We start from the raw sequence: 27191 nt of genomic DNA on the forward strand, positions 1-27191 counted from the left end.
ACAATAATAATAATAATATACAAGTAACAAAACCTCGTACTCTATTGACCTATACTCAACTGCCTCCCCCCCCCCCTCCCCACTGGGTTGCTGCTGCTGGTCATCCGTCTTCCCTCTAACGTTCCCCTAGGTAGTCGAGAAATGGCTGCCACCGCCTGGTGAACCCTTGAGCCGATCCTCTCAGGGCAAACTTTATCTGCTCCAGTTTAATAAACCCCGCCATATCGTTTACCCAGGCCTCCAGTCCGGGGGGTTTCGCCTCCTTCCACATGAGTAGGATCCTGCGCCGGGCTACGAGGGACGCAAAGGCCACGACATCGGCCTCTTTCGCCTCCTGCACTCCCGGCTCTTCCGCAACTCCAAATAGAGCTAACCCCCAGCCTGGTTTGACCCGGGCCTTCACCACCTGCAAAATCACTCCCGTCACGCCCTTCCAATACCCTTCCAGTGCCAGGCACGCCCAAAACATATGTGCGTGGTTTGCCGGGCTCCCACCACACCTCCCACATTTGTCCTCCACTCCAAAGAACCTGCTCAATCTTGCCCCCGTTATGTGTGCTCTATGTAGCACCTTAAATTGAATCAGGCTAAGCCTGGCGCATGAGGAAGAGGAATTTACCCTGCTTAGGGCATCAGCCCACATACCCTCCTCTATCTCCTCCCCTAGTTCTTCTTCCCACTTTCCTTTTAGTTCGCCCACCGACTCCTCCCCCTCTTCCCTCATCTCTCTATAAATCTCTGACACCTTGCCCTCTCCGACCCACACCCCTGAAAGCACCCTGTCCTGTATCCCCTGTGTCGGGAGCCGCGGAAATTCCCTCACCTGTTGTCTAGTAAACGCCCTCACCTGCATATATCTCAAGAAATTCCCCCGGGGTAACTTATACTTTTCCTCCAGTGCTCCCAAGCTCGCAAAAGTCCCATCTATGAATAAATCTCCCACCTTCCTAATTCCCAACTGGTACCAGCTCTGTAATCCTCCATCCATTCTTCCTGGGGCGAACCTATGGTTGTTCCTGATAGGGGACCCCACCAGGGCTCCCCGCACCCCTCTCTGTCGCCTCCACTGTCCCCATATGTTCAGTGTTGCCGCCACCACCGGGTTCGTGGTGTACTTTTTCGGTGAGAACGGTAGCGGCGCCGTCACCAGCGCCTCTAGACTCGTCCCTATACAGGACCTTCTCTCCAGCCTTTTCCACGCCGCTCCCTCACCCTCCATCATCCGTCTACGTATCATTGCCACATTGGCGGCCCAATAATAATCTCCCATGTTCGGTAGTGCCAGTCCTCCTCTGTCCCTACTGCGCTGAAGGAACCCCCTCCTTACTCTCGGAACTTTCCCTGCCCACACAAAGCTCGTAATGCTCCTATCTATTTTATTAACAAAGGTCCTGGTGATTAAAATAGGGAGACATTGAAATACAAATAAGAACCTCGGGAGGACCATCATCTTAATTGCTTGCACCCTGCCCGCCAGCGATAAAGGCTGCATGTCCCACCTCTTAAAGTCCTCCTCCATTTGTTCTACCAGCCGTGTCAGATTAAGTCTGTGCAAGGTTCCCCAGCTCCTAGCGATCTGAATCCCCAAAATAAACGTTATTATTTTGTATCCTTAAAACTTGTGCTGGATTCTTCGTGGCCCTTACAAAAGTTGTGGTATATGTAAAATATCCTTTTAGAACTGGGGTTCTCGCAAATTTTCTTTGCATTTTGCCTATTTTCATTATGGTGGTGTTATAGAATCCTTCATTGGTTCCTGCTGGGGTACAGATGGGCCTGGTATTCGAGGAGTGAAGGTTACAGTATGTCATTGGTTCCTCTGGTGTTGCTGGAGATGTATACAGGTCCCCTTCCAAACATGGCGCAAAGAAGTTAACCTGAATTCTTGTTGTGGTTGTTGCAAGCAATCGTTACGTTGGAAGGTGGTTTACCATTTTTTCATGACCTTATCCTTTCCTCCCTAGTTCTCTGGTGGTGTGTTTGGAGGTGCCAAGTTGAGCCAAATGGTTGTACCGAGTCAGTTATATTGCTGTTCTCCTGTCCCCCTTGTATCTCTGTATGTCGAGACATTTTTGCTGAGCTGGACCATTCCTGTGGTTTTGTTGTGTTTTTTGTACAAAAGAAAAACGTCACTAAAAACACCCACCAATGTGCAGTGTATTTTTTATAGACTGCTAACTGTCAAAAATGAAATGGTAGATGTGAATCCAGGTATCTGTATTGTTGTAGATCATTGACTGCAGCATGGGGGTATCTGAAGATTCCAAAGAGCCGACCGTATCATCAGTGCTGCCTTGGATCACCTTGTACAGGATCATCAAACATGAAGAGGACGAGTTTGACACACTTCGCCGCCAGCATTGTAAAAGTGAAGACTCAGGTCTGTGCTACTCTCTGGTTTTTGGGATAAAGGAAGTTCAATATAATTGCAAGATTTAGGCACAATAATAATTTTACTTTGCTTATTCTTTAGGTACTGTAAGTTTTTTTAAAAATGGTGAACTGTTATATATTGAGCTATATTTCAGTGCAGGTGATTAGAATCCCATAAGTTTAGGGAAACTATCTACAAGTATTAAAGGCCCTGTTTTAACTGGATGGCAGTACTTAATGGTGATATCAGGTGTCAGGGTTGTTCTGTTTGTCCCCAAAATGTGGTTTGACTCCCTGGCTCCTTGATTTCCCATTGACTTTCGGGGGAATTGGTTTCCTTAAATTGGGAATGCCCCTTTCCCACTGTCATCTCCTTAATCTGCATTTTGCTGATTATTTGCTTATACTGTGATCTGATCCCCTCCAGGTATTCTCTCATGACTAATTTGGTTTTCAAATCTTATAGTTGGGCACTTAACTGTAGCTTGGTGAGGTGTTATGATCTTGGTAGAGACCAGTAACTTAAAAAAAATAGATGAAATTCAAAATCCTAGTTATTTACGAAAAGAATATTCTATATTCCACAGTTTAAAACTGAAAAAAAATTACTAGACAAGAGTCAACAAAGCAAACACTACTACCTATCTTGTACTCGAACATCGAGAACTAACATGAGTTAAACATGAATTAACAGGCAAATAATGGTCAAATAAAAACTGTTAATTGCACAGTAAGTAGCAGATACAGAATTGGCTAAGCAGTGCATTTTGATTTTGGTGATCACACTCTGTCTTAAAGTGTCCTTCAATGTCTGCTTCACAAAGAATTTATTTTTAAAAATGTTTCTGTTGAATTTTTTACATAATGTATTTTCTTATTCCCTTTTCTTCTCATGTACTTAATGATTTGTTGAGCTGCTCGCAGAAAAATACTTTTCACTGTACCTCGGTACACGTGACAATAAACAAATCCAATCCAATCCAATTATACACGACACAAACAGTAAAGATAGCTGTGCTGATTACAATGTACATGTCAATTTTCTTTGTGCCCCCCCCTCCCAATTCGTTGTTTCAGTGTCCATTCCTGGGTCCTTCGCTGTGCAATGGATAGTTATCTGTTATTTACAAGTGGGTGGTTAACCATCTTTATTAAATCATTTCTTAATCTTCACTGCTTCAGGGAAAACAAGCTGAAAACGCAATAAATACAAAGTCCTGCAAGTCTGGCAGCGTTTATGAAGAGAGAAACAGAGTTAGTGTTTCGAGTCCAATGTGACTCTTCTTCAGAACTAGTCTGTGGCCTGTTTTGATAATAAACCCAATTAGCGCCATTATTCTGGTGTGTCTGCACTGCACTCTATCCATGCCAATGTATCCTTCCTGAGGTGTGGTACCCAGAACTAAACATAGTATTCTGTCTAACCAGTGCTTATGCAACTATAGTAAAATCTCTACTTGTTTATATTCCAGCCCTTTGATATGAAGGCTGACAATCCATTAGTCCTTCAAATTGTTTCTAGTATGTGCACACTATTTATTTTATTGATTTCTGTGAAGAGGTAAATGAATCTACTCCTCCTTCACAGTTCCAAGTGGATGATCTCTCTCATTGAACTATAGTTTGGGCTAGTCAAAGAACAAACAAAGAAATGTACAGCACAGGAACAGGCCCTTCGGCCCTCCAAGCCCGTGCCGACCATAGTAGTCATAGAGTCATAAATGTTTACAGCATGTAAACGGGCCCTTCGGTGCAGCTTGTCCATGGTGCCCAGTTTCTATCACTAAGCTAGGCTCATTTGCCCGCATTGGGCCCACATCACTCTATACCCATCCTGCCCATGTAACTGTCTAACTGCTTTTTAAAAGCCAAAATTGTACCTGCCTCTACCACTGTCTCTGGCAGCCCGTTCCAGATGCTCATCACCATCTGTGTGAAGAAATTTCCCCTCTGGTCTTTTTTGTATCTCTCACCTCTCACCTTACACCTATGCCCTCTAGTTCTAGACTCCCCTACCCTGGGGAAAAGATGTTGACTATCCAACTCATCTATGCTCCTCATTATTTTATAGACCTCTATAAGATCACCCCTAAGCCTCCTATGTTCCAGGGAAAAAAGTCCCAGCCTATCCAGCCTCTCCTTATAACTCAGACCATCCTCGTAAATCTCTTTTGCACTCTTTCTAGTTTAACAATATCCTCCGTATAATAGGCTGACCAGAACTGAACACAGTATTCCATGTGTAGTCTCACCAGTGTCTTGTATAACTTCAACAAGACGTCCCAACTCCGGTATTCAATATTCTGACCAATAAAACCTAGCATGCTGAATGCCTTCTTCACCACCCTGTCCACCTGCGACTCCACCTTCAAGGAGCTATTAACCTGTACTCCTAGATCTCTTCGTTCTGTAACTCTTCACAACTCCCTCCCATTAACTGAGTAGGTCCTGCCCTGATTTGATGTACCAAAATGTGGCAGCATAATTCTGTACAAACTGCAGTTTATGGAAGGAGGAGAATAGACTGGAGCCTGTAGACAATTGTAGTAATTTAGTCTGGAGGTGACAAAGGCATGGGTGAGGGCTTCAGCAATCGGTTGAATACTGTGATTTGAACATAAGTAAATGATGTTACAGAGGCAAAAGTAAGAAGTATTTGTGATTGAGAAGCTGCATGGTCAATAACTCGGATCAGGATTTAAGGGAATCCTGAGGTGAATATGTGGTTGAGTTTAAGACATCTTGGTTGGGGTGTTATTGCATGTCCACCCTTTGTTACTGGGCACTGGTGGATTTTGGAGGTCGAATCCGCATCCTGCCTGGTGGTGTTTGGACAGAAAGCCGGATTCTTTGCGGAGAAATTATTCTGCTCACTCTCCCATGATGTCATCAGCTTATGGATGAGGCACCAGATGACACCCATGTTGCAGGAACCCAGATGTGCAGTCTTCATCTAAGGATCCAGACTGTAGGTGTTCACAGCTTCTTTGCTCACGGAAGCATTGCAACTCAGCGCAATCTGGCCCAGATACTCTTGTTTTCCAACAGGAGTTCCAAGCACACCTAGCTTGAATTTGGGAAACTTGGCTGTTTTCCTCAGCTCAGGGATATTGAGGTTAGTTGTATCACACAGATGGGTGAAGGCAATTGACCAACACTACCTGCCCTATTTCATTCTTCTCATTATTACTGCATTAACGGCTGTATTTCTCTGGAGTTTTGTTTCAATTCCGCTAAATGGCTCTATTTTATAGATCCTGAAACTCCAATGCTGCCTTCTTCTCTGATGTTGCTGAACACAGCACATGAGTTCCTGGGACGGAGATCCTGGTGCTGTAATTCTGACGGAGCATTAATTAAGTTCTATGTAAGTAGCCTGGTTTATAATTTAATATATATCCAAATTGATGTATCAGAAAAGGCCGTTCACATACTTTGTCTTCCTCTTCCCATATTGGAATATGTTCTGTAGACTTTATGATAAGATTAGAACAAAGTTTTTCAAAGGGTGGGTTGCAGGCAGGTGTCGGAGAGTCGAGTGTTTGTGTGCCCAGCCTCAGCGCTGGATTTCCGGGTCCTTGCTTCCTGTCATAGGATCACGCTGCTCTTCTGCTCATCCCTCAAGAAAGAATTTAAAGTAAAGTTTTAGTTGAAAGATTTTGTTTTGTAAATACCTCTCTAGCTTTCCTCAAGCAGAAATCCTAACTGCTGTGTTTTCATGCAGCTGACAGCTTTATTTGAACAGTAATTGTGATAGGATTTGGGGTTTGAATCCAGTCACAAGTCCATCCTCTCATTCTGTAATAAGTGATCCCATGGTGCTGTGCTGAAGACACACGACCAATGAGGTTACCACTGCATGCACTGGCTGATATTTATCCAGGTGCTGCAGCTTGGAAAGGATATTTTAATAATTCTCAGCAATTACTGGGAGTGACATTGTATGTGGACTTCTAGTTCAGGACCAGAGATTGTCATTAGTGAATAATGGTCTCAACAAAAGGATGACACATCGGGCATGATCTACCCAAATGAGAGCAGAGTCCCGTAGTGCACGAGATTAGCCGAGTGTTTCCCAGCGCTCCGAGCACCGGGAAACACCGCTATATAACTCCCATCCGGGTAGATTGAGGGTCTCAGTGGGGAACTCCCCGACAATGTTGCACTTAGTCCCGTTTTCTGCACTGAGGCGCTCCGCTCGCTGGAGGTGAAGGCATGGAGTCCAGAGGGAACTGGAGGAAGCTTTGCTTTGTAGCTAACTGCTGCTAGAGCTGGGAATATTTGCTGATGCTGTACTGTCAACTGTTCACTTGATATACAAATTCCACAAGTAATCTATTTCCATATAAAGCTGCCATATAGGGTGCAGTGTTGACTGATTCCTGGGTGATATTGAGGGTACCATCAAAATGTAGAAAATTCCTTCCTTGATTCTTGTGCTTGTTGGATGGATTAGACTTGTATTACATGTCATGCTATAGTTGAGAGGATACACTTATCGAGTAAGGGCAGCCAGAATGTAACTCTTGCTCGAGAAAATAAAAGGCTGAGGATGATCTGTTGGAGACCTTTAAAATAATGAAAGGGGTTGATGACGTCTGTTATGTTCTCTATTCTCCTTTAACCGGATGACTCTGATGTGTAGTGTTGAATAAATAACACAAAGCTTTGTTAACAAACAAACTATAAATTTATTTATGCTTTGAGATTCGTTCACATTCCTAAAGTAGAAGATAATTGTATAAAACTATGCTATCTCTAATTTACAGAACTCTCAGGTATACAACTGCTCTCTATGACTGACACTGTTCCAGCTCTCTCCTAACTCTTAACTCCTAATCATCTAATAATTTCTAATCTAATCTCAGAATCCCCTAGTCACATGATATTTATATGACTGTTTTGTGGTTCCCTCTCGTGGTAAGAATCATTATCATTAACTTATTAACTCTTTACACCCCAGTCAATATACATATCATTACAGGGTAGACATCGAGGAAATGTTCACACTTCTGGGGTAGACCGGAACTAGGGGCCATGAATATAAGACAATCACTACAAATCTTGTTTAAGGAATGTAAGTGAAACCTCTTTACCCAGAGAGTGGTTAGTATGCAGAACGCACGACTAGAAGGTGCAGTTGAGGTGAACAGCATAGATTAATTCAAGGGGAATCTAGAGAAGCACATGAAGGAGAAAGAAATAGGATATGCTGATAGGACTAAATGAAATAGGACATGATGATAGGACTAGATGAAATAGCATATGCTGATAGGACTAGATGAAATAGCATATGCTGATAGGACTAGATGAAATAGCATATGCTGATAGGACTAGATGAAATAGCATATGCTGATAGGACTAGATGAAATAGCATATGCTGATAGGACTAGATGAAATAGGATATACTGACCAATATTGGTGGAATGGCTTTTTTCTGTGCAGTACATTTGATATCATTCACTGATGTGGTGATATTCCTTTCTTGATAGGTTCGAGTTCTTCAGAAGGAACTGTCTGCTTCAAGACCTGAAGATGCCCATCCCTTCAAAGAGGAGCTGGAGACTGCCCTCGAGCAGTGTTTTTACTGTCTATATGCTTATCCTAGTAAGAAGAGTAAAGCGAGATATTTGGAGGAACACTCTGCCCAGCAGGTGTGTAATTATGCATACACTTAGTGTTACAAGCTCAGTAAAATAGGATAGATTATGGTATAGAATGCGGTGCCAACAAAGTTTACACTGAGCTGTGAAATTGGTCATGTGAGTGTTGATTAACCTTTAATTGTTTTGTCTGTATGCGTGTTTGGTATTTGGGAACCAAGTAATTTGCATGTTTTAATGAACTGAAGAGAGGATATTTGTTCATGTTACATTTCTTTCCACAAATCTGGACAATCATGAGTTTGTGGCTGAACAGCTGGGATTTAACTGTGAACAAGGAGGGCTGAAACTGTGGCTCCTGGGCTATATGCAGCCCTTTGAAACTGTTCTCCGTTCCAGTGGCGCTTGCATTTCTCAGTGACTTGCCATTTTAAATTTCACCTATCTGGAGCTTGAAAAGGATTTTTCTTTAAGTATCGTTGTCTCTTTAGTGAATACACACTAAATCGGTTGGTTCTTAGCAGATTGAGATATCTGAAAATTAATGGAGACACTGATTTTGGTTGCGTATGACCCCTGAAGCTCCATGGTACCGATCTATGTAATAATAATCTTTATTAGTGTCACAAGTAGGCTTGCATTGGCACTGCAATGAAGTTACTGTGGTCCATGAAATGAAAAGGCTTAGACCCTGACATTAACAGCTTCACCTCCACACTGTGAATAATTAGCCTTGGCTTTGTTGCAGTGAGGAGGCACCCAGCAGGCGCCAGATAGTTCTCCATAGAGAAATACAGCCTAATATAAAAGCAAAATACTGCAGACGCTGGAAAAATGAGATAAAAACAGAAAATGCGGGAAAAGATCGGCAGGTCTGGCTGCATCTGTGGAGTGAGAAACAGAGTTAACATTTAGAGTCGAATAAGACTCTTTGTTCTATGTTCTATGGTGATGTCTAGCACGAGGGGACATACCTTTAAATTGAGGGGCGATAGATATAAGACAGATGTCAGAGGTAGGTTCTTTACTCAGAGAGTAGTAAGGGCGTGGAATGCCCTGCCTGCAACAGTAGTGGACTCGCCAACACTAAGGGCATTCAAATGGTCATTGGATAGACATATGGACGATAAGGGAATAGTGTAGATGGGCTTTAGAGTGGTTTCACAGGTCGGCGTAACATCAAGGGCCGAAGGGCCTGTACTGCGCTGTAATGTTCTATGTTCTAGTACCATCTTAAACTGCTCATAGAGTCTTATACTGCTGTCACTTTCCTCCCGGTGGCTGTTCTTCAAAGCAAATTTAAATTCAGTCGCTTAGTGCTAATTATCACCCTTTTCTCCATGTCTGAACAATAGGTTGAACTGGGTTGGAATGATGCAGAGTTTATGTTTGACTACTTCAAGCCGAAGAATTATCCAGAATTCGACAGTTACAAGACCAGCACCGTGTCTGCAGATCTGGCAAACCTTTTGAAGAAGATTGCTGCGATCGATCGAGATGAGGATAACCTGCCTCTCTCAATAGAGAGTGTAACAGCCTATATCGAAGGCTCTGTTGATATGGTAATGTCAGTACTACTTGTGGTGGAACTGCCAAAGGTTAAACTTCTGAATTTCAAGTAAACAGATTCCTATTAAAACAGAGAAATATTTTGATAACTAAATGGGTAAGCAGATTGTTTGATTGTCTGAGCGAAACAAGCGAAGAGTATTAAAACTTTATCTTCCAATCTGTGTTTTATAGAATCCGTACAGAGCTGAAGGAGGCCATTCAGCCTCTTCGAGTCTGCACTGATCCTCTGAAGGAGCACCCTACCTAGGCCCACTCCCCTGCCCTATCCCCGTAACCTCATCTCACCATTGGACACAAAGGTTTAATTTTTCATGAACAATCCATCTAACCTGCACATCTTTGGACTGTGGGAGGAAACCGGAGCACCCGGAGGAAAGCTATGCAGACAAGGGGAAAATGTACAAAATCCACACAGATAGTCATCCAAGACCGGAATGAACCTGGGTCCCTGGTGCTGTGAGGCAGCAGTGCTAACCACTTTGCATCCTAGTTAGCTAACATAGGGCAGAAAAGCTGTAGGAGGGTTACAGTCATCTTTGTGTCTGTGCTACAGAGGGGATGGGTCAGACTGGCTCCTGTGCTTGATTGCTGCATAGTAGCCGACTTTGAAAATTATATATGACTATGCACAAAATCAAATTGGAGATGTGATTAGACTTGGCATGACCATCTCCATGATCAAATAGCAGGTGTATAAACAGCACTTGGGCTTATTTGTGATTCCTTTACTAATGCTTCTAAAACTTAGGATTTCATTTTATCAGCTGTCTTTTCCACTTTTAAAGATTATTTTATCTGATTGCCTAAGTATTTCTGCTCATCTCCTAACACTTTTACCTTTTAGTATGTGTTTTTACTCATTTTTCCTTGCAAAGTGTAACTCCTCATATTTCTCTGATTCAGATTTCATCTGATTGCTCTCAGCCCTTCTGAAGTCACCCACCGTCTCCTTCACAATTCATTACACTCCTTATTTTGTCATCTGTGGATCTTGATATTGTGCCCCAACGTTCTGGTTTAGATATACAGTATGTGGTCTGAATACTAATCCCTAGTGACACCACTGTTATGGCAGTTCGAAAAACAACCAATAATCAATCCATTTTTTTCTGTCCTTCACTCAACTTCCAACCATGCTGCCATGTTCCCTTCAAAACCTTGTGCTTACATTTAGTTATATATTTTATCCATTCTCCCTTCTTGAGAAAAGATTATGTTGGCATCCTTACAATCCTTTGGTACAACTTGCGTTATATGTTGGGTCATATAATGGCCAGGTTTGTTTTGTTTTGTTTAACATTACAACAAATGTAACGTATATGGAGCATAGATCAAAGAACAAATCGTACAGCACAGGAACAGGCCCTTCGGCCCTCCAAGCCCACGCTGACCATGCTGTCCGTCAAACCTAAAATCTTTTACTTTTCTGGAGTCTGTGTCCCTCTATTTCCATCCTATTCATGTATTTGTCAAGACGTTCTTGAAATGACACTATCGTACCTGCTTACACCACTTCCTCCTGCAGCGAGCCCAGGCACCTACTACCCTCTGTAAAAAATCTTCCCTTGCACATCTCCTCTAAACTTTGCCCCTCACACCTTATACCTATGTCCCCTAGTAATTGACTCTTCCACCCTGTGAAAAAGCTTCTGACTATCTATGCCCCTCATATTTTTGTAGACTTCTAACAGGTCGCCCCTCGACCTCTGTCGTTCCAGTGAGAACAAATTCAGTTTATCCAACCTCTCCTCATAGCTAATACCCTCAATACCATTAAACATCCTGGTAAACCTCTTCTGAACCCTCTTCGAAGCCTCCACTTCCTCTGGTAGTGTGACGACTTGAATTGAACATTATATTCTAAGTGTGGCCTAACTAAGGTTCTATACAGCTGCAGCATGACTTGCCAATTTTTATACTCAATTCCATGTCCAATGAAGGCAAGGATGCCGTATGCCTTCTTGACTACCTTCTCCACCTGCGTTGCCACTTAATAATAATTAATAATCTTTATTGTCACAAGTAGGCTTACATTAACACTGCAATTAAGTTACTGTGAAAATCCCCTTGTCGCCACACTCCGGCGCCTATTCGGGTACACAGAGGGAGAATTCAGAATGTCCAAATTACCGAACAGCACGTCTTTCGGGACTTGTGGGAGGAAACTGGAGCACCGGGAAGAAATTCACACAGACACATGGAGTACGTGCAGACTCCACACATACAGTGACCCAAGCTGGGAATCGAACCTGGGACCCAGGATCTGTGAAGCAACAGTGCTACCCACTGTGCTACCGTGCTGCCCCTTTCAGTGACCTGTGGACCCATGCACCCAGATCCCTCTGCCTGTCAGTACTCTGTCAGTGTTCTGCCATTTATTGCATAATTCCCACTTGTATTAGACCTTCCAAAGTGCATTATCTCACATTTCTCTGGATTAAACTCCATCTGCCATCTCTCTGCTCAGGTCTCCAGCTGATCTATGTCCTGCTGTATCCTCTGACAGTCCTTATTGCAAACCGCAATTCCACCAACCTTTGTGTCTTCTGCAAACTTACTAATCAGACCCAGTTACATTTTCCTCCAAATCATTTCTATATACTGCAAACAGCTAATGTCCCAGCACTGATCCCTGTGGAACACCACTAGTCACAGCCCTCCAATCAGAAAAGCACCCTTCCACTGCTACCCTCTGTCTTCTATGACGGAGCCAGTTCTGTATCCATCTTGCCAGCTCACCTCTGATCCCATGTGACTTCACCTTCTGTACCAGTCTGCCATGAGTGACCTTTCAAAGGGATGTCTTCATTCTTCTTTTGGTTCAATGGGATCCTCAATAAATTTCCATTGAGAATTTTAAGTTTCTGTATTGCAATATGCATTGATGACAGCTGTAACCATTTTATCCAAGTCAAACCCTGAATGATGTATCATTTTTGTGGAAAACGTGAAAGAGAAAAGGGCGACTCAGTGACTACTGCATTGTGTAGTGAATGGGTAGCAGTTCATTGCTATTATTCTTTTTGGAAGTTTACATTTCTAATTTTATTTAGGTAGATTTGGGTTTCAACCTCTGAACACTTATTTGTTTGGTGGAGGTTGAAACTTTGACTTTGATTCAAGCATTCTTCAAACTCTTTCTTTTTGTCTTTGATTTTTAGGTGCCAGCACTCCCTGAAGGAGCAGATTCTGGACTTGCTCTTGTTAATGAGTTGTATTACCTCCTAGCTGACTATCATTTTAAGAACAAAGAACAGGCTAAAGCTATAAAATTCTACATGCATGACATCTGTGTCTGTCCAGCCAGGTATGACCTGCACATTACATTGGTATTAACCTGAAACCAGGCACATCAACAGTAATGATAGTGAGGGATACTCCATATTTAACAGATGGTAAAAGTGTGCTAGTTATGACTTAAGTATCCTCACTCCCAACCATGCACAGACAGTAAGAGTTAAGCCGAATTTAAATGTTTTTGGGAATCCTTGTGTTATAGCTTCATGAAGGTGCCAGCTTCCTGTCCGAGGTAGTTGTTACCAAACATCATCTACTAATATCGAGATGGGCAGTGACTGTTCTATTCCAGAAAACCAGTTGGTGAAGGATAGAACTGGAACCAATCTTTACACACTTGTGTTTATTTATAGAGTTGCACATTACAGGCATGCATCTCCAAAACCGAACAACAGCTTCAGTCTATGTCTCTTTATCATTGGCTCAGATGTTAGTGCTCACCACCTGCATACAATTTCACAGTTAATATGCAATTGACAGTGCTGGGTATGGTCTTGTATTATGAGGAGAAACTTCTTTGATAGACTGGTTAGATTATGGAACTTGCTTCCAGAAAGAGTAATTGAGGCAAAAAGCATAGAAATAGTTAAGGCAAATCTACATGTACACAAGGGAGAAATGATGGGGTGGGCACAGTAAGAAGTCTTGCAACACCAGGTTAAAGTCCAACAGGTTTGTTTTGAATCACTAGCTTTCAGAGCACAGCTCCTTCCTCAGGTGAAGGATGGAGCTGCGCTTCAAAAGCCAGTGATTTGAAACAAACCCGTTGGACTTTAACCTGGTGTTGTGAGACTTCTTACAAGGGAGGAAGGAATAGAAGGATACTTTTGGGTGAGATAAGGTGGGAAGTGGCACTTGGTTTGTATGTTCTTGGGATGTGGGCATAATTGGTAAGGCACAAATTCATTTCTCATCCTTAATTGCCTTTGGGAAGGTGGGAGTTAATCACCTTTTTTAAAAAATATATATATTTTATTCAAATTTTTTCCGGTCAAACAAAACAATACAAAGGTTTACCTTTTTAGAACAATAAAACAATATAAATAACAGTGACCGTTTTAACAAACAAACAAATAAATAAATAATATATAAACTAAATGGCAACTGCCATAACAAAAATAATAACTCTCCAGAGATAAAATCAAACAATCCAATATACATAACCAAGTACAAATATCTATACAAAAACACCCCTGAGGACCTGCCCGAGCCCCCCCCCCCCCCCAACCCCCGTCCCTCCTGGGTTGCTGCTGTTACCTTCCCATTTCCTTTATCGTTCTGCGAGGTAGTCAATGAACGGTTGCCACCGCCTGGTGAACCCTTGAGCCAAACCCCTTAGTGTGAACTTTATCCTTTCCAGTTTTATAAACCCTGCCATGTCATTTATCCAGGTCTCCACGCCCGGGGGTTTGGCTTCCTTCCACATAAGCAATATCCTTCGCCGGGCTACTAGGGACGCAAAGGCCAAAACATCAGCCTCTCTCGCCTCCTGCACTCCCGGCTCTTCTGCAACCCCAAATATAGCCAACCCCTAGCCTGGCTCGACCCGGACCCCCACCACCTTCGAAAGCACCTTTGCCACCCCCACCCAGAACCCCTGCAGTGCCGGGCATGACCAAAACATGTGGGTGTGGTTTGCTGGGCTTCTCGAGCATCTCCCGCATCTATCTACCCTGAAAAATTTACTGAGCCTTGCTCCGGTCATATGCGCCCTGTGCAAAACCTTGAACTGTATCAGGCTTAGCCTGGCGCACGAGGACGACGAGTTTACCCTCCGTAGGGCATCAGCCCACCGCCCCTCCTCAATCTCTTCCCCCAGCTCTTCTTCCCATTTCCCCTTCAGCTCATCCACCATGATCTCCCCCTCGTCCCTCATTTCCCTGTATATATCCGACACCCTACCATCCCCCACCCATGTCCTTGAGATCACTCTGTCTTGAATCTCCTGCGTCGGGAGCTGCGGGAATTCCCTCACCTGTTGCCTCGCAAATGCCCTCAGTTGCATGTACCGAAATGCATTCCCTTGGGGCAACCCATATTTTTCCGTCAGCGTTCCCAGACTCGCAAACGTCCCGTCTACGAACAGATCTCTCAGTTGCACAACCCCAGCTCTCTGCCATCCTCCAAATCCCCCAACTATTCTCCCCGGGACAAACCTATGATTATTTCTTATCGGGGACCGCACCGAGGCTCCCGTCCTTCCCCTATGTCGTCTCCACTGCCCCCAAATTTTTAGCGTTGCCACCACCACTGGACTTGTGGTGTATTTCTTCGGGGAGAACGGCAACGGCGCCGTCACCAGTGCTTGTAAGCTGGTTCCTTTGCAGGACGCCATCTCCAATCTCTTCCATGCCGCTCCCTCCCCTTCTCCCATCCACTTACACACCATTGAGATATTGGCGGCCCAGTAGTATTCACTTAGGCTCGGTAGTGCCAGCCCCCCCCTATCCCCGCTACGCTGCAAGAACCCCCTCCCCACTCTCGGAGTCTTCCCGGCCCACACAAAACTCATGACCCTTTTCTCAATTTTCTTGAAAAAAGCCTTTGTGACCATCACCAGAAGGCACTAAAATACAAAGAGGAATCTCGGGAGGACTACCATTTTGACCGCCTGCACCCTACCCACCAGTGACAGGGGCACCATGTCCCATCTCTTAAAATCCTCCTCCATCTGTTCCACCAATCTTGTTAAATTAAGCCAATGTAAGGTTGCCCAACTCCTGGCTATCTGAATCCCTAAGTACCTGAAATCTCTTATTACCTTCCTCAGCGGTAAATCATCTATTCCCCTGCTCTGCTCCCCCGGATGCACCACAAACAACTCACTCTTCCCCATATTCAATTTGTACCCCGAAAATTCCCCAAACTCCCTGAGTGCCTGCATTATCTCAGGCATCCCCTCCACTGGGTCTGCAACATACAGCAATAAACCATCTGCATACAAAGATAACCGGTGTTCTTCTCCTCCCCTGAGTACTCCCCTCCACTTCCTGGAGCCCCTCAGTGCTATGGCCAGGGGCTCATTCGCCAATGCAAACAGTAACGGAGACAGGGGACACCCCTGCCTCGTCCCTCTATGAAGACGGAAGTAGTCGGACCTCTGCCTGTTTGTGATCACACTTGCCACCGGGGCCCTGTACAGCAGCTGTACCCATCCAATAAATCCTTCTCCAAAACCAAATCTCCTCAGCACCTCCCACAGATAATCCCACTCCACTCTGTCGAATGCTTTCTCGGCGTCCATCGCCACCACTATCTCCGCCTCCCCCTCTGGTGGGGGCATCATCATTACCCCTAGCAATCTCCGTATGTTCGTGTTCAGCTGTCTCCCCTTAATGAACCCAGTTTGATCCTCGTGGACCACCCCCGGGACACAATCCTCTATCCTCGACGCCATCACCTTGGCCAGGAGCTTAGCATCTACATTTAAAAGGGAAATGGGCCTGTAGGACCCACACTGCAGCGGGTCTTTATCCTTCTTCAAAAGGAGCGATATCGTCGCCTCCGACATAGTCGGGGGCAACTGCCCCCTTTCCCTAGCCTCATTAAAGGTTCTCGTCAAAAGCGGGGCCAGTAGGTCCATATATTTCCTATAAAATTCCACCGGGAATCCATCCGGTCCCGGGGCCTTCCCTGCTTGCATGCTCCCAATCCCTTTTACCACCTCCTCCATCTCAATCTGTGCTCCCAGTCCCGCCCTCTCCTGCTCCTCCACCTTCGGGAATTCCAGCTGATCCAGGAAACACCTCATTCCCTCCTTCCCTTCCGGGGGCTGAGCCTTATATAACCTCTCATAGAATGCCCTGAACACCCCGTTCACTCTCTCCGCTCCCCGTTCCATCTCTCCCTCCTCATCTCTCACCCCACCTATCTCCCTCGCTGCTCCCCTCTTCCTCAATTGGTGGGCCAGTAGCCGACTCGCCTTCTCTCCATAATCATATTGTACACCCTGTGCCCTCCTCCACTGTGCCTCTGCCTTACCCGTGGTCAGCAGGTCAAACTCCACATGTAACCTTTGTCTTTCCCTGTACAGTCCCTCCTCCGGTGCCTCCGCATATTGCCTGTCCACCCTCAAAAGTTCTTTCAACAATCGCTCCCTTTCTTTACCCTCTTGCTTCCCTTTATGTGCCCTTATGGATATCAGTTCCCCTCTGACCACCGCCTTCAGCGCCTCCCAGACCACTCCCACCTGAACCTCCCCATTGTCATTAAGCTCCAAGTACCTTTCAATACACCCCCTCACCCTTAAACATACCCCCTCATCCGCCAATAAGCCCATATCCATTCTCCAGAGTGGGTGCTGTTCTTTTTCCTCTCCTACCTCCAGGTCTACCCAATGTGGAGCGTGGTCCAAAATGGCTATGGCCGTATATTCCGTCCCTGTCACCTTCGGAATCAGTGCCCTTCCCAAGACAAAAAAGTCTATCCGTGAGTATACTTTGTGAACATGGGAGAAAAATGAAAACTCCTTACTCCTAGGCCTACTAAATCTCCAGGGGTCTACCCCTCCCATCTGCTCCATGAAGTCCATGAGAACCCTGGCCGCTGCCGGACTCCTCCCGGTCCTGGACCTCGACCGGTCCAGCCCTGGATCAAGCACCGTATTTAAGTCTCCCCTCATTACCAACTTTCCCGCCTCCAGGTCCGGGATACGTCCCAACATACGCCTCATAAAATTTGCATCATCCCAGTTCGGTGCGTATACGTTCACCAGAACCATCGCCTCCCCTTGCAATCTGCCACTCACCATCACATATCTACCCCCACTGTCCGCCACTATGGTCTTTGCCTCAAACAGTACCCGTTTCCCCACTAAGATAGCCACCCCCCTATTCTTCGCATCTAAACCCGAATGAAACACCTGTCCCACCCATCCTTTACGTAGTCTGACCTGGTCTATCAGTTTCAGATGCGTCTCCTGCAACATAACCACATCTGCCTTTAATTTCTTTAGGTGTGCGAGTACCCGTGCCCTTTTAATCGGCCCATTCAGCCCTCTCACGTTCCACGTGATCAGCCGGGTTTGGGGGCTCTTTACCCCCCCCTTGTCGATTAGCATCCCCTTTTTTAACCCAGCTCCTCACCCGGTTCCCAGGTACCCGTATATCCCCCCGAAGGTGCCCTCCCGCCTCGACCACCCCATCCCATAACAGCTCCCCCTTCTCCTTAGCAGCAGCAACCCAGTTAACCCCCCCCCCCTCCGCCAGATCCCCCTCTAGCGTAGTTGCACCCCCCATGTTGCTCCCAGAAGGCAGCAAACTCTGGCTGACCTCGGCTTCCCCCCTTATCCTCGGCTCCCACTGTGCGAGGCCCCCTCCTTCCTGCGTCCCTGTTCCCGCCATAATTACCATAGCGCGGGAACAAAGCCCGCGTTTCCCACTCGGCCCCGCCCCTAATGGCCGGCGCCCACAGTTCCTCATGCTCCCCCCCCCACACACATGGGGAATAGAGAAAAGTTACAGGATCACAAAATTAACAAATTAACAAATTGAAAAATCACACCCCCCCCCGTCCACAATGAATGTCCACGCCTCTTCTGCCGTCTCAAAGTAGTGGTGCTTCCCTTGGTGTGTGACCCACAATCTCGCCGGTTGCAACATTCCAAACTGGACCTTTTTGTGGAGCACCGCCTTAGCCCGATTGAAACTTGCCCTCCTTCTCGACACCTCCGCACTCCAATCCTGGTATACGCGGATCACCGCGTTCTCCCACCTACAGCTCCGTGTTTTCTTCGCCCATCTGAGGACGATCTCTCTGTCGTTGTAGCGGAGAAACCTCACCACTACAGCTCGAGGTATTTCTCCAGCCTTTGGTCTTCGCGCCAGAACTCGATAAGCTCCCTCCACCTCCAAAAGGCCCGTCGGGGCCTCCGATTTCATTAGCGAGTGAAGCATCGTGCTCACATATGTTCCCACGTCCGCCCCTTCTGCGCCTTCGGGAAGACCCAGGACTCTTAAATTCTTCCTCCTCGAATTATTCTCCAGTACTTCCAGCCTTTCCACACACCTTTTGTGCTGTGCCTCGTGCGTCTCTGTCTTCACCACCAGGCCCTGTATTTCATCTTCATTTTCAGCAGCCTTTGCCTTCATGACCCGAAGCTCCAGCTCTTGGGTCTTCTGCTCCTCCTTTAGCCCTTTAATCGCCTGTAATATCGGGGCCAACACCTCCTTCTTCAACTCCTTCTTCAGCTCTTCCACACAGCGGCGCAGGAACTCTTGCTGCTCCGGGCCCCATAGCAAACGGCCACCTTCCGACGCCATCTTGCTTTGAGCTTCCCTTCCTTGCCGCTGCTCCAGAGGATCCTCCGCAATCCGGCCGCTATCCTCTCCCTTTTCCATGCGTGTCCGGGGGGATTCCCTTCTGGTTTACCGCACAGTGTTTTTGCCTTTTAAATTGCCGTTGGGGCTCCTATTAAGAGCCCAAAAGTCCGTTCCAACGGGAGCTGCCGAAACGTGCGACTCAGCTGGTCATTGCCGCACCCGGAAGTCGTAAATCACCTTTTTGAATGACTGTAGTCATATGGCAAAGATATTCTCATGATGCTGTTAGGGAGGGTGTTCCAAAATTTTAGAACCAGAAACAATGAAAGAATGATGAAACAAAAACTGGACAATCTCAGCAGGTCTAACACAATGGGTGGGATTCTCCCAACGGGAGTCTAAGTGCCGACGCTGGAGTAAAAACCGGAGTGTGTTACTCCGGCGTCGGCGCCCGTTCCCAGACCCCTATTCCCCCTCCGTGGGGCTAGCAGGGGCGTTGTGCGATTTACAGGGTTGGGCGTCGGCGCGGCGTCAGAGAGACGCGGCGCCTTGAGTCCCGCGCATGCGCAGTTGGGTCGGCGGCAACTAGCGCATGCGCGGTGGCCGTCCTCCCCAAAGGCCGCCCCGCACAAACATAGCGGATGGATCCAGGCTCGCCGGCGGAAGAAAGGAGGCCCGCCGACAGAGAGGCCGGCCCGCCGATCGGTTGGTCCCGATCGCGTTTCAGGCCACTCCGGAGGCCCCCCCCCCCGGGAACGGAGCCCCCCTCCCCCCCAACAGGCTGCCCCCCCCCCCAAGCCTTCGCGACGGGTACCCGCCGGCAGCCACCAGGTGTGGATGGCGCCGGCGGAACTAGGCCGCTTACACGTGCCCGCTCGGCCCATCTGGGCCGGAGAATCGCGCTCGCCGTTTGCGGCGATTCTCCGAGCCGCCCGGCGCGATTCGCGCAGCGCTGGTTTCGGGGGGGGGGGGGGACGACGACAATCGCGTGCGTGGGTCGGGGCGGCGTGGCGCAATTCGCACGGCGCCCCGGCGATTCTCCCACCCGGCGGGGGGTGGCGGGGGGGGAGAATACCGCCCAATGTGTGGAAAGAGGAGGGAGCTTACATTTCGAGTCTGGATGACTCTTTGTCAAAGCTGGAACGATGATAAATTTCGAAGTCAGTACGATGGGGGACTTGGAGGGGAAATTGCGGCAATAGCTGCCTTCTCAGAGGCAGAGGTTATGGGTGTGAAAGATGTAGTGAAAGGAGAATTGTGCCTTGTAAATGGAAGAAAGCTTTTGGGGAATTGAGAGGTGAGTTACTTGCTGCAGACTATTCGGTCTCTGTCCTGCTCTTGTAGCTACAGTCTCTTTTTTTATAAAACATTTTATTCAGGTATTTGTGATTTTGTAACAATAACAGAAGAAACAGTGTACATACAAATATAAACATAGTGCAAAGGTCGTTTTCCTCCCTCACAGGTCCCACCTTTCTGACACACTAATCTAAACTAAACTAAACCCCAAACCCCCCCCCCCCCCCTCTCTGCTGATAGTTAATTTTCCCTAAAGAAGTCGACGAATGGCTGCCACCTCCGGACGAATTCTGACAGTGACCCTCTCAGGGCGAACTTGAATTTCTCCAGACAGAGAAAGCTAGCCATGTCAGTGAGACAGGTCTCCGAATTCGGGGGCTTTGAGCCCCTCCATGCTAATAGTATTCCTCTCCGGGCTACCAGGGAGGCAAAGGCCAGAACGTCTGCCTCTTTCTTTTCCTGGATTCCCGGATGTTCCGACACTATGAAAATCGCCAACTCAGGACTCAGTCCAACCTTGTTTTTAACACCTTGGACATGACATCCGCAAACCCCTGCCAGAATCCCCTCAGTTTCGGGCATGCCCAGAACATATCAACATGGTTCGCTGGTCCTCCCGCACACCTTGCAACCTGTCTTCTACCCTAAAGAACCTGCTCATCCGGGCCACTGTCATGTGTGCCTGGTGAATGCATCGACGACTCCCCCCACCACCCAATTCCTAATCATGGCTATATTTGCCGTCCAATAGTAATTGCTAAAGTTCGGCAGCGCCAACCCGCCCCCCCCCCCCCCCCCCCCCCCCCCCCCGGCTACGCTCTAGCATCCCTTTTTTACTCGCGGGGTCTTGTCCGCCCATACAAAGCCAGAGATCAACTTGTTTACCCGTTTAAAGAAGGCCCGTGGAATAAAGATGGGGAGGCACTGAAAAACAAACAGGAATCTCGGGAGGGCTGTCATTTTCACCGTATGTACCCTCCCAGCCAGTGATAGTGGAAGCATGTCCCACCTTCGGAAGTCTTCCTTCATTTGGTCCACCAGTCGGGTTAAATTTAGCTTATGTAGCCGTTCCCATTCCCGTGCCACCTGGATGCCTAGATACTGAAAGCTGACTTCCGGGTGCGGCTATGCAGAGCTAGGTCGCATATTCGGTAGCTCCCGCTTGGAACGGACTTTTGGGCTCTTTTACAGGGCCCCCATGGCATTTGTTTGACCTTTCCCGGTGTGGGAAGAAGACTGCAGCATTCCCCTGACAGTGTCCCCAAGGAATGTTATGTCTTTTGGCTACCAGACCCGGCAGAAACAGTAAAAGATTTGGCTTTGGCTGCAGGTTTAGACAAAAGCCTCTTCCAGCATGCAGGCGGGGGAAGGGCAGCTTAAAGCTGCAATCTGACTTGACTCTATCAAAGGTGAATTCTAGCAGCAGAGGGAACAACTGTGAAAAGATCTACCAAGGCCATTGAAGAAGCAGGGACGAGGCTTCCGGTGGCCGCCATGGAGGAGTAGGCCACGCATTCGGCAGCTCCCGTCTGGAATTGACTCTCAGACCTTTTTCAGGAGTTTCCATAGACTTTTTAAACGGACCAGAAGTGTAACGGCCAAAGGAGCGGCACTGGAGCAACGGGAGAAGCGAGGGAAAGAAAACAAAATGGTGGCGGCCAGGGACAAAGGGGAGCTGCAGGAGTTCATCAAGCGCTGCTTCGAGGAGCAGCGCGAGGAGATGCGCAAGGAGATGTTGGCGCCTATGCTTTCGGCAATTGAAGGACTCGGGATCACCCAGAAGGTTCACGAAGCTAAGATCCAGGAGGTACAGAAAAGAGTCAGTCAGAACGAGGACGAGCTCGTGGGCCTGGCGGTGAGAGTGGAGCAGAACGAGGCGCTACACAAGAGGTGGGCGGGAAGACTCGAAGACCTGGAGAACAGGTCGAGGAGAAAGAATCTGCGAATCCTGGGTCTCCCTGAGGGAGTGGAGGGGGCTGATGCCGGGGCATACGCGAGCACGATGCTCGAGGCGATGATGGGCACAAAGGCCCCTTCGAGGCCGCTGGAGTTGGACGGGGCACATCGGGTGCTGGCGAAGAAGCCCCAGGCAAATGAGCCGCCAAGGGCGATGGTGGTGAGGTTCCACCGGTTCACGGACAGAGAGTGGGTCCTGAGATGGGCCAAGAAGAAGCGGAGCAGTAAGTGGGACACTGCAGAGATCTGAATATACCCAGACTGGAGCACGGAGGTTGCAAAGCGGAGAGCGGGTTTCAACCGGGCCAAAGCGGCGTTGTACCGGAAATAAGTGAAATTCGGAATGCTGCAGCCAACGCTACTGTGGGTCACATACAAGGCCAACACTATTACTTCGAAACGCCTGAAGAGGCGTGGACCTTTGTACAAGCTGAAAAGTTGGACTCTAACTGAGGGTTTGTGAGGGTAGGGGGGATGTTTGAGGTTTGATGTGTGATGGTTGTTGTATATAGGGGGTCAATCACGCACAGGAAATGTTACATGGGCTGGGGGAGAGAGACAAGGCCGCGACAAGAGCTGCGCCAGAGGGGGCGGAGCGGGCTTTGGAAAGCGCGGGGTGTTTTCCCGCGCGTGGGAAGAAAGGCGGGAAGGGGAACGAAGGAATGCATATGGATTGGGAGACTCCCACGCGGGGAGGTCAATGGGACAACGGGGGAAGCCGGGGTCAGCAGGCGTCAGCTGACTTACGGGAGTGACATGGGGGGAGCAAAAAAGCTAGACAGGGGTCTAGCGGGGGGAGGGGAGGGGGGAATGGGGGGGAAAAAGTGTTGCTGCTGCACTGGTCGAAAGGGAATGGGACACAGAAGAGGTGGTCGGGACGGGGATCCCCCCTCTGGGGGACTGGAGGGTGAGGGAGGCGTGGACACGGGACTGGCCCAGAAAAGGAGATGGCTAGTCGGCGGGGGGAGAGCCCCTCCAATCCGGCTGATAACGTGGAATGTGAGGGGCCTGAATGGGCCGGTGAAGAGGGCTCGAGTGTTTGCGCACTTAAAGGGACTGAAGGCGGACGTGGCCATGCTCCAAGAGACACACCTGAAGGTGGCGGATCAGGTCAGGCTAAGAAAGGGATGGGTAGGACAGGTATTCCATTCGGGACTGGACGCGAAGAATAGAGGGGTGGCAATATTGGTGGGAAAGCGGGTGTCATTTGAGGCCAAGACTATTGTAGCGGACAATGGAGGGCGATATGTAATAGTGAGCGGTCGGCTGCAAGGCAAGTGGGTGGTGTTGGTAAATGTATACGCCCCGAACTGGGATGATGCAGGATTCATGAAGCGCATGTTGGGGCGCATTCGGGACCTGGAGATAGGAGGCCTGATAATGGGAGGGGACTTCAATACAGTGTTGGATCCAGCACTAGACCGCTCCAAATCAAGGACTGGAAAGAGGCCGGCGGCGGCCAAGGTACTTAGGGGGTTTATGGATCAGATGGGGGGAGTTGACCCATGGCGGTTTGCAAGGCCGCAGGCCAGGGAATTTTCTTTGTACATGTACACAAAGCCTACTCCCGGATAGATTTCTTTGTTCTGGGTAGGGCGCTCATCCCGAGGGTGGAGGGGACGGAGTATTCGGCTATAGCCATTTCGGACCATGCCCCACACTGGGTGGAACTGGAGCTGGGAGAGGAGAGGGACCAACGCCCGTTGTGGCGGCTGGATGTGGGACTGCTGGCGGACGAGGTGGTGTGTGGGAAGGTGAGGGGGTGTATCGAAAGGTACTTGGAGGCCAACGTCAACGGGGAGGTGCGGGTGGGGGTGGTATGGGAGGCGTTGAAGGCAGTGATCAGGGGAGAGCTCATTTCCATTAGGGCTCATAGGGAGAAGACAGAGGGTATGGAAAGGGAGAGGTTAGCGGGGTTGATTTTGAGAGTGGACAGGAGATACGCAGAGGCCCTGGAGGAAAGATTACTTGGGGAAAGACGACGGCTCCAGACGGAGTTTGACCTGTTGACCACAGGGAAGGCGGAGGCACAGCGGAGGAAAGCGCAGGGGGCGACCTACGAGTATGGGTAAAAGGCTAGTCGGATGCTGGCACACCAGCTCCGTAAGAGGATGGCAGCGAGGGAAATAGGGGGAGTCAAAGATGGAAGGGGAGCCACGGTTCGGAGTGCGACGAAAATAAACAAAGTATTCAAGACCTTTTATGAAGAGCTGTACAGATCCCAGCCCCCAGCGGGGGAAGAGGGGATGAGACGATTCCTAGATCAGCTGAGATTCCCGAGGGTGGAGGAGCAAGAGGTGGCTGGTTTGGGGGCACCAATTGGGTTGGAGGAGCTGAGCAAGGGTTTGGGGAGCATGCAGGCGGGGAAGGCCACGGGACCTGACGGATTCCCGGTGGAGTTCTACAGGAAGTACGCAGACCTGTTGGCACTGCTACTGGTGAGGACCTTTAATGAGGCAAGAGAGGAGGGGACCCTGTCCCCGACAATGTCGGAAGCGACAATTTCTTTGATCCTAAAGCGGGACAAGGACCCACTGCAATGTGGATCGTACAGGCCGATCTCGCACCTCAATGTGGATGCAAAGTTGCTGGCAAAAGGGCTGGCCATGAGGATCGAGGACTGTGTCCCGGGGGTAATCCACGAGGACCAGACGGGATTTGTAAAGGGCAGGCAACTAAACACCAATGTGCGGCGGCTCTTAAACGTGATAATGATGCCATCGGAGGAGGGAGAGGCGGAGATAGTGGCAGCTATGGACGCGGAGAAGGCCTTTGACCGAGTAGAGTGGGAGTACCTCTGGGAGGTGCTGCGTAGGTTTGGGTTCGGGGTAGGGTTTATCAATTGGGTTAAGCTCCTTCACAGAGCCCCGATGGCGAGTGTAGTGACGAACCGGCAGAGGTCGGAGTACTTTCGACTACCGAGGGACGAGGCAGGGGTGCCCCCTGTCCCCCCTGTTGTTCGCATTGGCGATCGAACCATTGGCCATGTCATTGAGGGAGTCTAATAAATGGAGGGGGGTGGTCCGAGGGGGAGAAGAGCATCGGGTGTCGCTATATGCGGATGACCTGTTGCTGTACGTGGCGGATCCAATGGAGGGGATGTTGGAGGTCATGCAGACTCTAAGGGAGTTTGGGGAGTTTTCGGGCTATAAGCTCAATGTAGGGAAGAGTGAGCTCTTTGTATTACAGGCGGGGGACCAAGAAAGAGGGATAGGGGACCTACCGCTGAGGAGGGGGTAGGGGAGCTTTCGGTATCTGGGGATCCAGATAGCCAGGCGTTGAGGGACCCTACATAAACTGAATCTGACGAGGTTGGTGGAGCAAATGGAGGAGGATTTCAAAAGATGGGACATGTTACCGCTCTCGCTGGCGGGTAGAGTGCAGTCGGTCAAAATGGTGGTCCTTCCGAGGTTTCTGTTTGTGTTTCAGTGCCTTCCCATCGTGATCACTAAGGCCTTTTTTAAGAGAGTAGGCAGGAGTATTATGGGGTTTGTGTGGGCGAATAAGACCCCGAGAGTAAGGAGAGGGTTCCTGGAACGCAGTAGGGACCGAGGAGGGTTGACGCTGCGAAACCTGGGGAGCTACTACTGGGCAACAAATGTGGCGATGATCCGCAAGTGGGTTATGGAGGGAGAGGGGGCGGCATGGAAGAGGATGGAGATGGCGTCCTGTGAAGGAACGATCCTGGGGGCATTGGTGACGGCACCGCTGCCGCTCTCGCCGACAAAGTATACCACGAGCCCGGTGGTGGCGGCAACGCTAAGGATCTGGGGCCAGTGGAGACGGCACCGGGGTGCAATGGGAGCATCGGTGTGGTCCCCGATCAGGGGTAACCACCGGTTTGTCCCGGGGAAGATGGACGGGGGGTTCCAGAGCTGGCATCGGGCGGGGATTGGAAGAATGGGGGACCTGTTCATCGGGACGTTTGCGAGCCTAGGGGCACTGGAGGAGAAGTTCGAGTTACCCCCGGGAAATGCCTTTAGATATATGCAGGTGAGGGCTTTTGTGAGGCGACAGGGGAGGGAATTCCCGTTGCTCCCGGCACAAGAAGTTCAAGATAGGGTGATCTCGGGTGTATGGGTCGGGGAGGGCAAGGTGTCGGAAATACACCAGGAGTTGAAAGAAGAGGGGGAAGAAGAGTTGAAGGGTAAATGGGAGGAGGAGCTGTGGGAGGAGATCGAGGAAGGTCTGTGGGCTGATGCCTTAGGTAGGGTTAATTCCTCCTCCTCGTGTGCCAGGCTCAGCCTGATACAATTTAAGGTGGTCCACAGAGCGCACCTGACGGGGGCGAGGTTGAGTAGGTTCTTTGGGGTAGAGGACAGATGTGGAAGATGCTCAGGGAGCCCGGCGAACCATGTCCATATGTTTTGGTCATGCCCGGCACTGGAGGGGTTCTGGAGAGGAGTGGCGGGAGCATTATCTCAGGTGGTGAAAGTCCGGGTCAAGCCAAGCTGGGGGCTAGCAATATTTGGAGTAGTGGACGAACCGGGAGTGCAGGAGGCGAAAGAGGCCGGCATTCTGGCCTTTGCGTCCCTAGTAGCCCGGCGAAGGATCTTGCTAATGTGGAAGGAGGCAAAGCCCCCCAGCCTGGAGGCCTGGATAAATGATATGGCTGGGTTCATAAAGTTGGAGAGGATTAAGTTCGCCTTGAGAGGGCCTACGCAGGGGTTTTACAGGCGGTGGCAACCGTTCCTAGACTATCTCGCGGAGCGTTAGAGGCAGGTCGATCAGCAGCAGCAGCAACCTTGGGGGGGGGGTGTGGGGGGGGACACACGTCCTGAGAGGGTGGGTGGGGAAGAGAGGGGGGACTGCCTGGGATACTTAACAAGTA

The 27191-nt window shown here is 48.8% G+C and overlaps 1 protein-coding gene across 5 annotated transcripts in view; it reads left to right on the top strand.

Annotated features, from left to right (window-relative positions):
- The window catches only part of cabin1 (calcineurin binding protein 1), an 807975-nt gene that overhangs the window by 102847 nt on the left and 677937 nt on the right, over nucleotides 1–27191 (top strand). For all 5 annotated transcript variants that reach the window (XM_072499122.1, XM_072499139.1, XM_072499102.1 and 2 more), the window contains exons 17-21: nucleotides 2230–2380; nucleotides 5628–5740; nucleotides 7866–8027; nucleotides 9332–9538; nucleotides 12710–12855. In XM_072499122.1, the coding sequence (XP_072355223.1) occupies nucleotides 2230–2380; nucleotides 5628–5740; nucleotides 7866–8027; nucleotides 9332–9538; nucleotides 12710–12855 (779 nt within the window). The remainder of the gene's footprint in view (nucleotides 1–2229; nucleotides 2381–5627; nucleotides 5741–7865; nucleotides 8028–9331; nucleotides 9539–12709; nucleotides 12856–27191) is intronic.

The sequence above is a fragment of the Scyliorhinus torazame genome, chromosome 1, assembly GCF_047496885.1.
Source record: "Scyliorhinus torazame isolate Kashiwa2021f chromosome 1, sScyTor2.1, whole genome shotgun sequence".
Classification (NCBI taxonomy): Eukaryota; Metazoa; Chordata; class Chondrichthyes; order Carcharhiniformes; family Scyliorhinidae; genus Scyliorhinus; species Scyliorhinus torazame.